The sequence below is a fragment of the Nomascus leucogenys genome, chromosome 3 (genome assembly GCF_006542625.1).
Source record: "Nomascus leucogenys isolate Asia chromosome 3, Asia_NLE_v1, whole genome shotgun sequence".
Lineage (NCBI taxonomy): Eukaryota > Metazoa > Chordata > Mammalia > Primates > Hylobatidae > Nomascus > Nomascus leucogenys.
The window spans coordinates 118,017,619-118,030,744 of NC_044383.1; the positions used below are offsets into that span (position 1 = coordinate 118,017,619).

The window sequence follows — 13,126 nt, forward strand, 5'->3', positions numbered from 1 at the left end:
ACCAGTCCTACACAAACTCTTTTGGAAAGTAGACAAGGGAAAAGAAACACTTTCTGAGCTAACTTTATATGGTCAGTATTATAGCTGACACAAAAGGCAAATAAACATGATAATAAAAGGAAATTACAGACCAAAGAAATATAGGTTGGAAGGGAAAAAGTAAACCTGTCATTATTTGCAGATGACATGATCTTGCATTTGGAAAATTCTTAGGAATCTACCAAACCAAATCAAACCAAACTACTAGAACTAATAAGCAAGTTTAGCAAGGTCACAGGATACAAGATAAATATACAAAAAACTAATTGTATTACAGTATATTGATAATGAACAAATAATATGAAATTAAGAAAATTATTCCATTCATAATATCATCAAAAACATAAAATACTTAGGAGTAAATAAGACAAAAGAAACCAAGACCTGTATGGTGAGAATACACACTGCTGAAAAAATTAAAGGCAATCTAAATAAATAAAGTGATATCCCATATTCATAGATTATAAGAATAAATATTATTAAGATGGCAATTCTTCTCAGTTTGATTTATAGGTTAAACATAATCCTATGAAAAGATGTAGACTTTTTAAAAATAGAAATTGACAATGTAATTCTAACATTATATGGAAATGCAAGGGGCTATAATAGTTAAAATCATTTTGAAAAGAAAGTTGGAGGTATGCTAACTTATTTCAAAAATCACTATAAAGCCACAGCAATAAAAATGTGGTATTTGCATAAGCATATACACATAAATTAATGAAACACAACGGAGTTCAGAGATAATGTTAAGTGAAATAAGACAGGTCCTAAAGACAAATACCATATGATTTCACCTATATGTGGACAAATTTGAACTTACAGATGTAGAAAGTAGAATGGTGGTAACCAGGGGCTAGTGTAGGGTGTGGTGTGGTTGGGGAAATGCTCATCATAGGGCCAATCACCATAGGAATGAACTTCAACATTTATGGTAAATTAAATTTTGACATAGCTGCCAAGGTAATTCAATGGAGAAATGACAGTCTTCAACAACTGGTGCTGGAACCATTGGGTATCCATGTGTACAACAATGAATTTAGACCCTTATCTCACACATTACACAAAAATTAACTCAGAATGGTCCTAGACCCAAATATAAGGGCTAAAATTACAACACTTTAGAATAAAACATAGGAGAAACTTTTGTGGCTTTGGTTGAGTCAGAGATTTCTTATATATGATACCAAAATCAGGTTCCATAAGAGAAAATATTGATAAATTGGATTTTATAAAAATAATTTTAAAAACTTTTTTTTTAAAAGACATTAAGAAAAAGAAATTGGATAAAATATTTGCAAATCATAAATATGATAAAAGACTTGTGTCCAGAATATATAAAGAACTTTATAACTTAATAATCAGATGAGAAACAAATCTGATAAAAATGGGCAAGAGATTTGAGTAGGCATTTCATCAAAGAAGACATATAGATGGCAGATAAGCACATGAAAAGGTGTTCAACATCATTCATCATTAGGGAAATACAAATAAAAGCCACTTTGAGGTACCACCAAACACCTATTCAAATGGCTATTATAAAAGACTGAGAATAGGAAGTATTGCAAAGTATGTGGACTCCTTACCCACTGATATACTGAGAATAGTAAGTGTAGGAGGGGCATATGGACTCCTTACATGTTGCTGGCAGGAATGTACAATGGTACAGCCACATTGGGAAACAGTTTCTCTGTTTCTCAAAAATTTAAATATACGCTTTGCATATGACTTAACAATTAAACTCCCAGTTATCTACCCAAGGGAAATGAAAATGCAGATTCACACAAAGACATGCACATGAATGTTCATAGAAGCATTATTTATAATAGCTCAAGCTGGAAATAATATGAACGTCCAGCAACTGGTGAAAAGATAAAATATGATATATCCAAACAATAAATTACTACTATGCATAAAAAGAGACTACTGATATTTGCATCAGCATGGATGAACTTCAAAACATTATGCTAAGTGAAAGAAGACAGACACAAAAGACAACTTAGTATAATACCATTTAAATGAATTTTCTAGAAAAGGCAAAGCTACAGACAGAAAGCAGAGAAGTCTTTGGTTGGGACTGGAGTGGGAGTTTTTGATTACACATGTGCAGAAACAAACTTTTTGAAGTGACGAAATTGTTCCAAAACTGGATTGTATTAATAGTCGCACAACTGCATAAATTATTAAAAATCACTGAACCCATATTTTGCATATAATGGGTAGATATGATAATAGGTAAATTGTACTTTAATCAAACTTAAAATTCAGGTTACCTGGCAACCCTACATTTTGTTTGAAATAGAGGTGTAAGAGATAATGAAGGAGTGGCAGATACTGTGGTCAACCAAAAAGTGAAGGACTAGACAGCAACTTCCTGTAGTAGGTAATCAGCGACAATCTGGGGCCAGTGGTGTGGGGGGTAAAAAGAATTTATGAAGATACCTGTAGGTAAAGAAAGTCATATTTATTACAGCACATATGAAAATGTGTGGCAAGGAACAATGGGCAGGCCAGCAAGAGAGGAGCTGACTGCAAGGAAACAAAGGCTTGTTGGGGATGTTCTAGAATGGTGCTAGTGCTGTGTGCTGAAGAGGGCTTTGTGCAGTACTGGTAACACTGAGGTTGCAGTGAATTAGCTTGCATTTTTTTTTTAATCACCCAAGGGTCTGATGATTGCTGAGTGCAGGAAGATTGTGAGTTATTTGTGCAAGAGGGCTACATGTTCTGGACCACGAAGAAAGGCAGACTTACAGCTTATCTGCTTTATATTTTTGCTTTCCCTCGGTCCTGCCATCCTGACTCTTTTTCCCTAATTAGAACCCCACACTCTCTTTGGATGGTATATGCATTTTCCATTTTCCCAGTTTCTATTACTCTCCTTTGGATCTTACACTTCTGAATTCTCTCTATTTATTTTGTTACCTAACTGATCCATGTAGGCATCGCTCCTTCATCCCAGAGCAGCAAGAATCCTTTCCTTACCCTCTTTGTAGACGCAGGCCCAGTAACAGGTCTCAAACCTTCCCAGAGATTATATATAAACCATGCATAATATAGGAGAAAATTAAATCTTTTTATTCTCTCCCTTAGGGGTAGTGAGTGGTTGATTTACAAATGTAAAGGATAGATTTAAATGTTTGTGTAAAGTTGAAATGTCAAACATTTTGTTGGCATTTAGAGATATCATCTGAAAGAGCATTTTACAGATAAGGAAACCAAGGCTCAGAGGCTTCTGATAATCTGCTCAAGGTCACATGGTTATCCAAGCTTCTTGCTCCAGGGGACATATTTTTGTGCTTTCAAAAAAAGAAAAATCAGGATGTCATACACATTCTTAAAAATAAATTAATGCCACAGAAAAATGTTTTCCCTAGGCCTCACAAAGATTAAAGAGGCTTGTGGGGTTTTTTTTCTGTTTAGATTTGGCTAGATGTCTTTCTTGTTTTACTGGTGAATTAGAAGAAAGCTGGAAAAGCTCTGGAACAGCTGCTAAAATAATTACCCTACAGCATATTTCATTTTTTAATCGCTAAGAAAAGTTGTTTCTCAACCTCAAAGTAATAAACATTGATAAATTGTTTTCATTTGGTGTTTTGACCTTATCTACAACCAAAGCTTCAAGCACCAAGACAGAAATGTTTAAATATTTATGTGTTACAATAAAACTTAATAGAAAACTTACACAAAATCTTAAATTATCATCTTTACTGCTATTCCAGATTAGAGTATGCAATCACTAAAACAGAGTGATTTAGGATTAAGGATGAAAGATTCATTGTTCACCTTTGCATTAACCCAAAAAGTTGTGTTGTGGCTTTATGTCTCATGACCTTATTGTACTTTGGAATGTGATGGTGAAGCTGTCCCTCAGACCATTTAGAATAAAGAAGACTGAGGCAATATTTCACTATAGGCATTGCAATGTCTATAGCTAAACCTGAAAATGGCATATCTGACCCTTTTTTTTTGAGACAGAGTCTTGCTCTGTTGCCCATGCTGGAGTGCAGTGGCATGATCTCGGCTCACTGCAACCTCCACCTCCCAGGTTCAAGCAATTCTCCTGCCTCAGCCTCCAGAGTAGCTGGGACTACAGGCATGTGCCACCATGCCCTGCTAATTTTTGTATTTTTAGTGGAGACGGGGTTTCATCATGTTGGCCAGGTTGGTCTCAGACACTTGACCTCAAGTGAACCACCCGCGTCAGCCTCCCAAAATGCTGGGATTACAGGCGTGAGCCACCGTGCCTGGCCTTGGCTCATTTTTATTCCTCCGATTTTAGACTTCCAATTGGGTTTTTGTAATTACCCATATTAAGTCCCAGCTGGCACAGATGAGGCATGAGCATTAGGCAGAAGCCACATCCTGGTGACATGTGTGCCAGGTCTGTCCTGCAGATGTGCTACATTTTGTTTGGCTTTTAAGTGTGCTACATTTTGTTTGTTTGAAGAAACTGTTTCTCTGAATTTTGTAGACAACATTTTGCAACCGGAGAATTCACACAAACGTTTAAATTTCCTGCTTCTCTTGAAAAATCTGACCATCTGTCCACACTGGGCACACAATCCTGTTGAATAGATGCTGCAACCTTTAACATGGCACATGGTTTGCCTTTTGCAGTGTGTATAGGGCTGCCTCAGTCAAATACGGTGCATGGCATATTGTGCTTTCAAAAAAAAGAAAGAAAAACCAGGATGTCATACAAAATCTTAAAAATAAATTAATGCCACAGAAAAATGTTTTCCCTAGGCCTTAAGATGTTTATGACCCTGGAGACTACACACTGTTTTCCAAATGCTAAGTCTTTAAAGTGGTTCGTTGCCTTGAGATGCAGACAATACACTTCTTTCATTTGTTTTGTCAGGTTCAAAGTCACTTTGGATAATGTCTCTGTTGAGTTGCTTTTAGAGGTTTTGACACTCATTTGACCAGTCTCAGTGGAGCAAATCTTTGTCCTTGAATCTGATTTTTGGAAAGAGTCAAAGGAAAATTTGGAGCCAAGTTTGGGGCAGAAAAATTTGTGCGATTATGAAATAGTGAAAACCTGTTTCTCTTGGGTGGTTTGTGAGCTGACTCAAAGGTAACTTTTTTAAAAAGTTCAATAATGCTTTGAGGGAAGGCTTTTACTTCTTCCAGATGTCAACTGCCCTTTCTACTAAGCTGTCATAATATTGAAGCAGCTTTGTTGTCTGTGGTGACATCCGGGGTTCTTGGTCTCACAGCCACAAAGATCAAATATGTGGACACACACAAAGGGTGAGGTTTAGAGCAGAATTTTTAATAGGCAAAAGAAAGAGAATAGCTCTCTGCTACAGAGAGGGGTCCCGGAAAAATGGGTTGCAATACGTGGTGAAATGCAGGGGTTTTTATAGATGAACTAGTAGGGAGGCGGTGTCTGATCTACATAAGGAGCGAAAACCCGGTTTTGTGCATATGGCATGAAAAATCGGTCAGGACCAGGTGTGTCATCTGCATAGGGGTTAAATCTTTGGCAGCCCCGGCCCCAATCTTCTACTATATAGGCAGGTAGCTACTCCATGTTGCTTATTTCCTTCTTACTGTGCATGTGCTAAAAAAGAGGGGAGGTGGAACCTCCATGGTGGACATGCCTGGCCCCAGTAGCCCCTTCTGTCTGTGCCGCTGCCGGCATCTCCCGTGCAAGCTTCCAATTTCCTTACTTACGTTTGCAGCCCAATCTTCCAGGTTGCTCTTTGTTAGAAAGGAAGTGATTTCTTGGGCTGCTTTTTGTTAGAAGGTAAGTTCTGCCGAGGACTCTTTTGCTCACACTACCTGCCTAAATAATTTCTTTCTATCTCCTGTATCAATAGCCTATGTGTGACTCTATTGTGCATATATGACTTAGGTTTTAATTATTTTGTTTACAAGTTGGTCCTACCCCCCCACCCCCGCTTCCACCACACTTGAGGAAAGATACATTTTAATTCATTTTTTATATGGTATGCATAGTTGGAGGCCAAAAGATGGAGTTGAAGGATTCATTACTTGATGAATGAATGGATGGGTGGATGGATGAGTCAGTATAAACGAAGAGCATCCCAAGTTGACTATTTTGAAGGGGATAACATGCATTTTATATCTGTTAAACATTCATTCTCATCTGTAAACATCTGTATATATTCATGTATTCAAAATGTATCCAAAATTAATTGTTTTCCTTGGTACGTGAAGTCAGTCCTGGGTATTGCAAAGTAGTTCAAAGTCATTGGTTTCCCTCTGTCTCACTTCACTACACACTGGTGATTTTGCTAACTGATGAGCCAGAAAATGTACAAGTTCCAGAATCAAAGGTAAAACAAAACCCACCAAGAATCAGCTCACTGTTAGCGTCCTAGTTGAAAAATAAGGCTTATCAAAGTATTGCAGATTGCATTAACACTTTTGATATTGCTAGGTATCAGTGTCAACCTCAGGAGAGGGCAACACCAACTCCTGAAACCTTCAATACAGAAAGTCTAGAAAAATAAGCAAATATACATAAAAACAATAGCGAGAAAACTCCAGAAACCACATAAAACCGAGGGAAACGAAACATCCCTTACATGTGTGTTCAGTGTATGTAAACCCACGTATTTTAAGTGGACGATTTCTCTCTGAGTACCTTAGGTAGTGGGGGACAGGGCTCAGAGGGGGAGAAACAGAAAGTCGCCTTCCTCCATGCTTCATTTGCATTTCCATCCAGAAACTCACAGGTCAACCCCAAGACTCCACTCTCTCCCGCCTTTGAGAAGCCGGACCGGCATCAGAGGCTGCATCCTTCTCCTCCTCCCCGCTCTATTTTGGGGCCTCATGATCTCATGCCCTCTGCAGACCACACGCTGCAATTCCAGTCCAGCCCGCGCCGCGAGGCCACGCAGGGCGATTCCTGCAAGTGTCGGGAGGGTGGCCGGGGCGCGGGGAGGGGACGGCTTGGGGGGAAGTTTAAGACACGCCCACGTAAGGGACCCAAAATAACCCACACACAGAGTGCCCGAAATCAGACAGGAAGCCAAATAATCCGGGGCGTTGAGTCGCTTTGCCCTGACTGCGAGAGCCGGGTGTAGGGCGGGGAGCCGAAGGTCTGACCGCGAGGGGCGGGCGCGGCGGGGAGGGGAGGGGCGGGGCGGGCGGCGCGGGGCCTATTAAAGGCGCGGCCGGGCGGCGGGGCCGGAGCGCCCGGGGCCACGATGGAGCGCGATGGCTGCGCGGGGGGCGGGGGCCGCGGCGGCGAGGGCGGGCGCGCTCCCCGGGAGGGCCCGGCGGGGAACGGCCGCGATAGGGGCAGCAGCCACGCTGCCGAGGCGCCCGGGGACCCGCAGGCGGCCGCGTCCTTGCTGGCCCCCATGGACGTGGGGGAGGAACCGCTGGAGAAGGCGGCGCGCGCCCGCACCGCCAAGGACCCCAACACCTATAAAGTACTCTCGCTGGTAGGTCCGCGGCCAGGCCCCGGCGCCCGGGAGGGCTGGGAGGACCGGGAGGGCGGCCCCGAGCTCCTGCGCTCGCAGCGCAGTCAGCACCGGGCACCGGAGAGAGGCATGGTCCGGGAGTGCTTCTTCGCCCGCGCGCTCTCCTCCGCAGCCTTTGCAAGTGCCCCACACCGCCGCCCCTGCCAGGTACCTTGGCAGGGCAGGATGGTTCACTCTCACTTGAATTACGGATGCCTATGAAAGCAGGCTGTTCAAAACGGTCATCCTTAGAAATACTCGACCCCCTGCCCCAGGAGATTACGGGTTTTTAGAGGAGAAAAATGTCAAACGCGAAAGTTGTTGGTCTTAAGAAGGTGCATCAATGTGTTGCTTCCTTTGGGGGGCTCTGGGCGCAGTATACGTGACTTCACTTGGGTTAACTGGTTGCAGTTGAAGAGTTAGCAGAGCTCTTTAAGTTTTATTAGGAACTCTAGGGAACACTTTTTCCCTTTCGCTCCGTTTTGGAATTTCCTTGCAGTTGCTCAGAAATTCCATGGATATTCAAATTATGTGACTGAAGAAACCTTTATGATTCTTTGCCCACTCTTCTAACCATAGGCTACACGGTTTGTGTTGCTAACAAAAGCTACCTATTACTCCTCTGCTATTTTGCTATGACAGCTGCAGGACCCACAGTCAACTTTATGAAATGTGGGGGTTGGCTTTTATTCTGAATTCATGGTGGGAAGTGCTGATTGAGAGAAGGCCTGGATTCCTGGCTGTTATTAATTGCTGAGGCCTTGCGTAACTGTCCCCAAACCTCAATTTCTAATGTGTGAAAATGGGACAACATCAACTCCCTTGTGCATTGCATGGGATTATTGTGAAAATCAAACTGAAGAATGTATGTAGGGAAGTAAATTGAAAACAGCAAGGAAATAGAATCATTTTTATTGTATTATATGGAAATTACAGATTTCTATGTATAGTGTACCCTAAAATATATCCCCTTACATATGATTGAACAATGCTTTATAGAAAAATTTCTAATTTTTGAAGTCTCCTTTCATTTTGTATGCATTTCCATTTTCACTGTATTTGGGATATCGTGGAGATGCTATACTTTGAGGAATCAATCTTCCTAGACTTAAGAGATGGTGCCGTATACTTAGTACTTAAAAAGAATCCTAAGGTTCAAAGAATAAGTACCCCAAGCCACACGTTGTTTGCATCTCAAGATAAAATTTTGCATCTTATAACACTGTTTGAGTCCATAATAACAAAATATTGATGAGAACTTAGCTCTTGAGTCACCTTTTTAAAATTTTGTTAATGGAAGACCTTAGCTTTTACAACCTGATCACTTAAATTGTTTAGTATTAATACCTTGAGGTGTTTCACACACGATGAGGTAGTCGATAATTGTATGTGGAATCTGTGTAACTCTAGTGTAAAGCCATTTCTACATGCCTATAAATCTTTACAGGTTTTCCAATTGCAAAATTCAGTTTTTAAATTTTTCTTGCTCGTTTACTTATACATCCACAACAGATATCAGTAAAGGTCTACTTTTGGAACAAGCTGTCCAGTCTTTGAGAGCTACAGTCAACTGGTCAAACAGCATTCTGTGTGATGATGCTACTCTGGGCATTTGACATAGAAGGGTCCTAGGACTTACTTCCACAAGTAGGACTATTATGGACCTTTTTAATTCATTAATTGGGGTCTTTTGCATCTGTTGAATTGGAAAAAATTCTTACTTCATATCTTCTGATGGAACACTGTGAGACATTAACATACAAATGTTACCAAACGGACCTGGTGCGGTGACTCAGACCTATTATCCCAGCACTTTGGGAAGCTGAGGCGGTTCCATCGCTTGAGCCCAGGAGTTTGAGACCAGCCTGGGCAACACGATGAAACCCCATCTCTACAAAAGATACAAAAATTAGCTGGGTATGGTAGCATGCGTCTATGTCCCAGCTACTTGGGAGGCTGATATGGGAGGTTCAGCTGAGCCAGGGAAAGTTAAGGCTGCAGTGAACCGTGATTGTGCCACTGCAGTTCAGCCTGGGTGACACAGTGAGACCCTTTATTGTTGAAATTGCTATTTAGCTACTGAACTGAAAGTGCAAACTGATATTCTTCTTTCCCTTCCCTACTTCAATACCTTTTCCCCCCAACCCCTTCTCCCCCGAGAACTTCCCCAAATAATGGGCTTCCAAAGGGAAAAGGCCCCAAAAGCAACCTGACAATTGTCATCAAAGAGCTCTGGGATATGTCTTCTAGAGAGGAGCTGCAATTATAGAATTCCTTTTTTTTCAGATTAAACCTCAGCACACTTTTCATAAAGCTGCAGAAACAGATTGAACTAATTGCACCCTGGGGTTGGGATTAGGAGAGGCCCACCACTATGATCCTCAGCTACACTGTTTTAATTTAGCAGGATAAATAGAAGAGTTGCCTTGCCTTGCAGAGGCAGTCATGTTGCAGTGGCAATATAATTTTTACATTATTCTGCAGTTTTCTCAGATAAACTAAAATGATGTAGATGTGTGAGAATGGATGAAGAAGTGAGGATTCTGTCCTACCCTGGCTTCTCCCCATTGTGGTGTTTGATCTTAGGAGAGGGCCACCAAGCTGTGCTTTAGAGGCTTTTGGCCCTGGGCCCTGGAATGCTTGTGTCTAGGTACTGAGCCAAACTGAGGAAAACAGTAAGAGGGAAAAACAAGTATTATTCTCTACATGCGTCAGTAGGTATGTTAAATATTAGATGCCTTTCCTTGGTTGTAAATGAAGTTTTGAACTGAAGTGTAGCCTTCCACCTAGATGTATTGACTTGGAGATGTATTTAAATATCCCTCTTGTTTCTTGGTGTGGTTTTACAGTCATGTAATTCTCAACTGCATTGCAATACATTTCTCCAGTTAGCTCCTCAAAAGCATTTTTTTCTTCTGCTATACTTATGAATACATGTATCTGTGTATCTGTGTATGTGTAAAGGGCTTGCGTATGGGTGGTGGTCACTGAAGACTACTTTCATGTTTCAGTGAAAGAGTTCTTTTAAAAAAAAAAAAAAGTTGCCCTGAGTATATGCTATTAGCAGCAGTTACAAATGGGTTTTTAAAGGAAAAAGGAAGAGGCAGTTCCTAAGTTGTTTATCAAGCATTTATGTTACAATAACAAGCTATTGGTTGGCTATACATTGTTCTTTGTATCACACATTCCAGGAACATGAAGATAGTGGGTGAGGCAGCTGTCAGGAACAAAATGCTTTTAAAGAATTGCCCCTGGGAATGGGTGCAGTGATGTGACTGAAGTCCCATTCTCATGTCACTCTGGGCCTGATAAATTTTGCATAGTTTGCATATCTCAGACTGCTCTGAGCAATTTTTCTTTCTCATTTCCTCCTTTTAGTAAAAATCTTTCTCTTCTTAAAATACTGAAGATCAACATTTGGATATAAGTTTGTCCCACATTGCCGGGAAGGCTCCTTTCCGGATAATCTTGTCCCATGTCAGAGGGAATGAGACGGGCAGAAGTACCATAACTTAAGAACTTAGTGAGGTTCCAAGGCTGAGTTGGTAGGCAACAATTCAGGGATTGGATTGAAAAATAAGGGGACAGAGCAGCGGGATCTCAGGTCATTCATTTATACTGGAGTTGAGGTGTGTTGGGTTATTTCTAAGCATCTAGCTATTACGATGAGTTTTTTGTTATAAAATTTTGTGGTAGACTTTAGACATCTAGAAATACAAAGCATAATCAATTTAAGAATCAAAAAGATGACACAAATAAGGACAATTATCAACAAAACAACTTGAAATACAAATATGAAGATTGTTCCTATTCCTGAAGGTAACCAAATGAATATTTTAATCCACTTCCTGTCCTGGTCTAAAGAACAAAGTGTTGAAGATCTCCACTGAGGAAGGTGTCCACTCAGGCAGGGCAGCCTGATATTGGCCCTTCTAACGTGGCTAGGAGTCCTTTATTTGATGGTATTTTCTATTAAACAAAATCTTCCAGGTTGGAGACCATGATCTTTGATGTTTTTGTCTCCTAAGAGCTTGCTGTTAAAAGAATCCTTAATTAGTTTAGAATTTTCAATGAGAAACTTATAAGGCCTTGACAATAATGAAGAGTATCACCTTGTTAATGGAAAAACCAAACTCTGTTAAATATTTTAAAGAGCTTTATCCTGAGCCAAGATGAGTGACTGTGACTCAGGGAAACACTTTCTCAAGGAGTCCTGAGAACATACACCTGAGGCAGTTGGATTACTGTTTGTTTTTATATATTTCAGGGAGGCAGGAGTTACTGGCAAAGACGTAAATCAGTACATGAAAGGTATACATTGATTCCATATGAAAAAGTGGGATATCTTAAAGCAAGGGCTTACAGGTTATTTATTCAGCATATTCAGAGATTTTTTTTTTTTTGAGACAGTCTTGCTCTGTCGCCCAGGCTAGAGTGCAGTAGTGCGATCTTGGCCCACTGCAACCTCCCGCTCCCTGGTTCAAGCGATTCTCCTGTCTCAGCCTCCCGAGTAGCTGGGATTACAGGTACACGCCACCACTCCTGGCTAATTTTTTTGTATTTTAGTAGAGACGGGGTTTCACTTTGTTGCCCAGGCTGGTCTTGAACTCCTGAGCTCGGGAGTTCCACCCACCTCAGCCTCCCAAAGTGCTGTGTTACAGGCGTCAGCCACCTTGCCTAGTGATGCGGAGATTCTTTAATTTGCAATTGATTAAAGGAGTAAGGCTCTGTCTAATACTTGGAATCAACAGGAAACAGGAAGGGATGTTGTGGCCGTGTGTGGTGGATCACACCTGTAATCCCAGCATTTTGGGAGGCTGAGGCAGGCGGGATCATTTGAGGTCAGGAGTTCAAGACCAGAATGACCAACATGGTGAAACCCGTTCTCTACTAAAAATACAAAAAAAATTAGCAGGGCATGGTAGTACGTGCCTGCAGTCTGAACCACTTGGGAGGCTGAGGCAGGAGAATCGCTTGAACCGGAGGGAGGCAGAGGTTGCAGTGAGCTGAGATTGCACCACTGCACTGCAGCCCAGGTGACAGAGCAAGACTCTGTCTCAAAAAAAAAAAAAAAAAAAAAAAAAGAGATGTTGTAAGTTAAGCATGCTATGTAGCAAGATTGATGGTTTGCACACATGACTTAACCCTCTCCTTGCATACCCTTAAGGTCTTGTTTATAACTAGATGTCTTATTGCCACAGAGACTGTTTTTGCGGTCTTATTTCTATTGTAACATTAATGCTGGTCAATTGTTACGCCTGAACTCCAAAAGGGAGGGAGTATAATGAGGCGCGTTTGACCTCTCTTCCTATTTTGACTGAGAACTCAGTTTTTTGAGGTTTCTCTGGGGTCTCCTTGGCCGAGAGTGGGTCCACTCAGTTGGTTGAGGGCTTTGGATTTTATTTTTAGTTTACAACTTTTCAGGAGAGCTGGTTCATAGGCTCCTTCATCCAGGTGCATGGATCTTTCCATTCTTATTTCAAAAGGAGAAAGCTGATGTTTTCCAAGCAGGGTAGAATGTAAGTTAAGCAAATGGAAGAGCCTTAGGCCAGGGAAGGTTAAAGCTTTCTGTAAGCTTTGCCAATTAACTTTTCATGATTCCATTTATTTATTCTTCCACTCTGGAAGACTGAGTGTGGTTTGCACAA

At 41.1% G+C, this 13,126-nt stretch overlaps 1 protein-coding gene across 1 annotated transcript in view; it reads left to right on the top strand.

Moving 5' to 3' along the window:
- Window positions 1-7,208: 7,208 nt before the first annotated feature.
- The window catches only part of ENPP1 (ectonucleotide pyrophosphatase/phosphodiesterase 1), an 85,662-nt gene continuing 79,744 nt past the window's right edge, over window positions 7,209-13,126 (top strand). Inside the window, exon 1 of the mRNA XM_030809691.1 lies at window positions 7,209-7,460. Coding sequence (XP_030665551.1) covers window positions 7,221-7,460 — 240 coding nt within the window. The 5' untranslated portion in view covers window positions 7,209-7,220. The remainder of the gene's footprint in view (window positions 7,461-13,126) is intronic.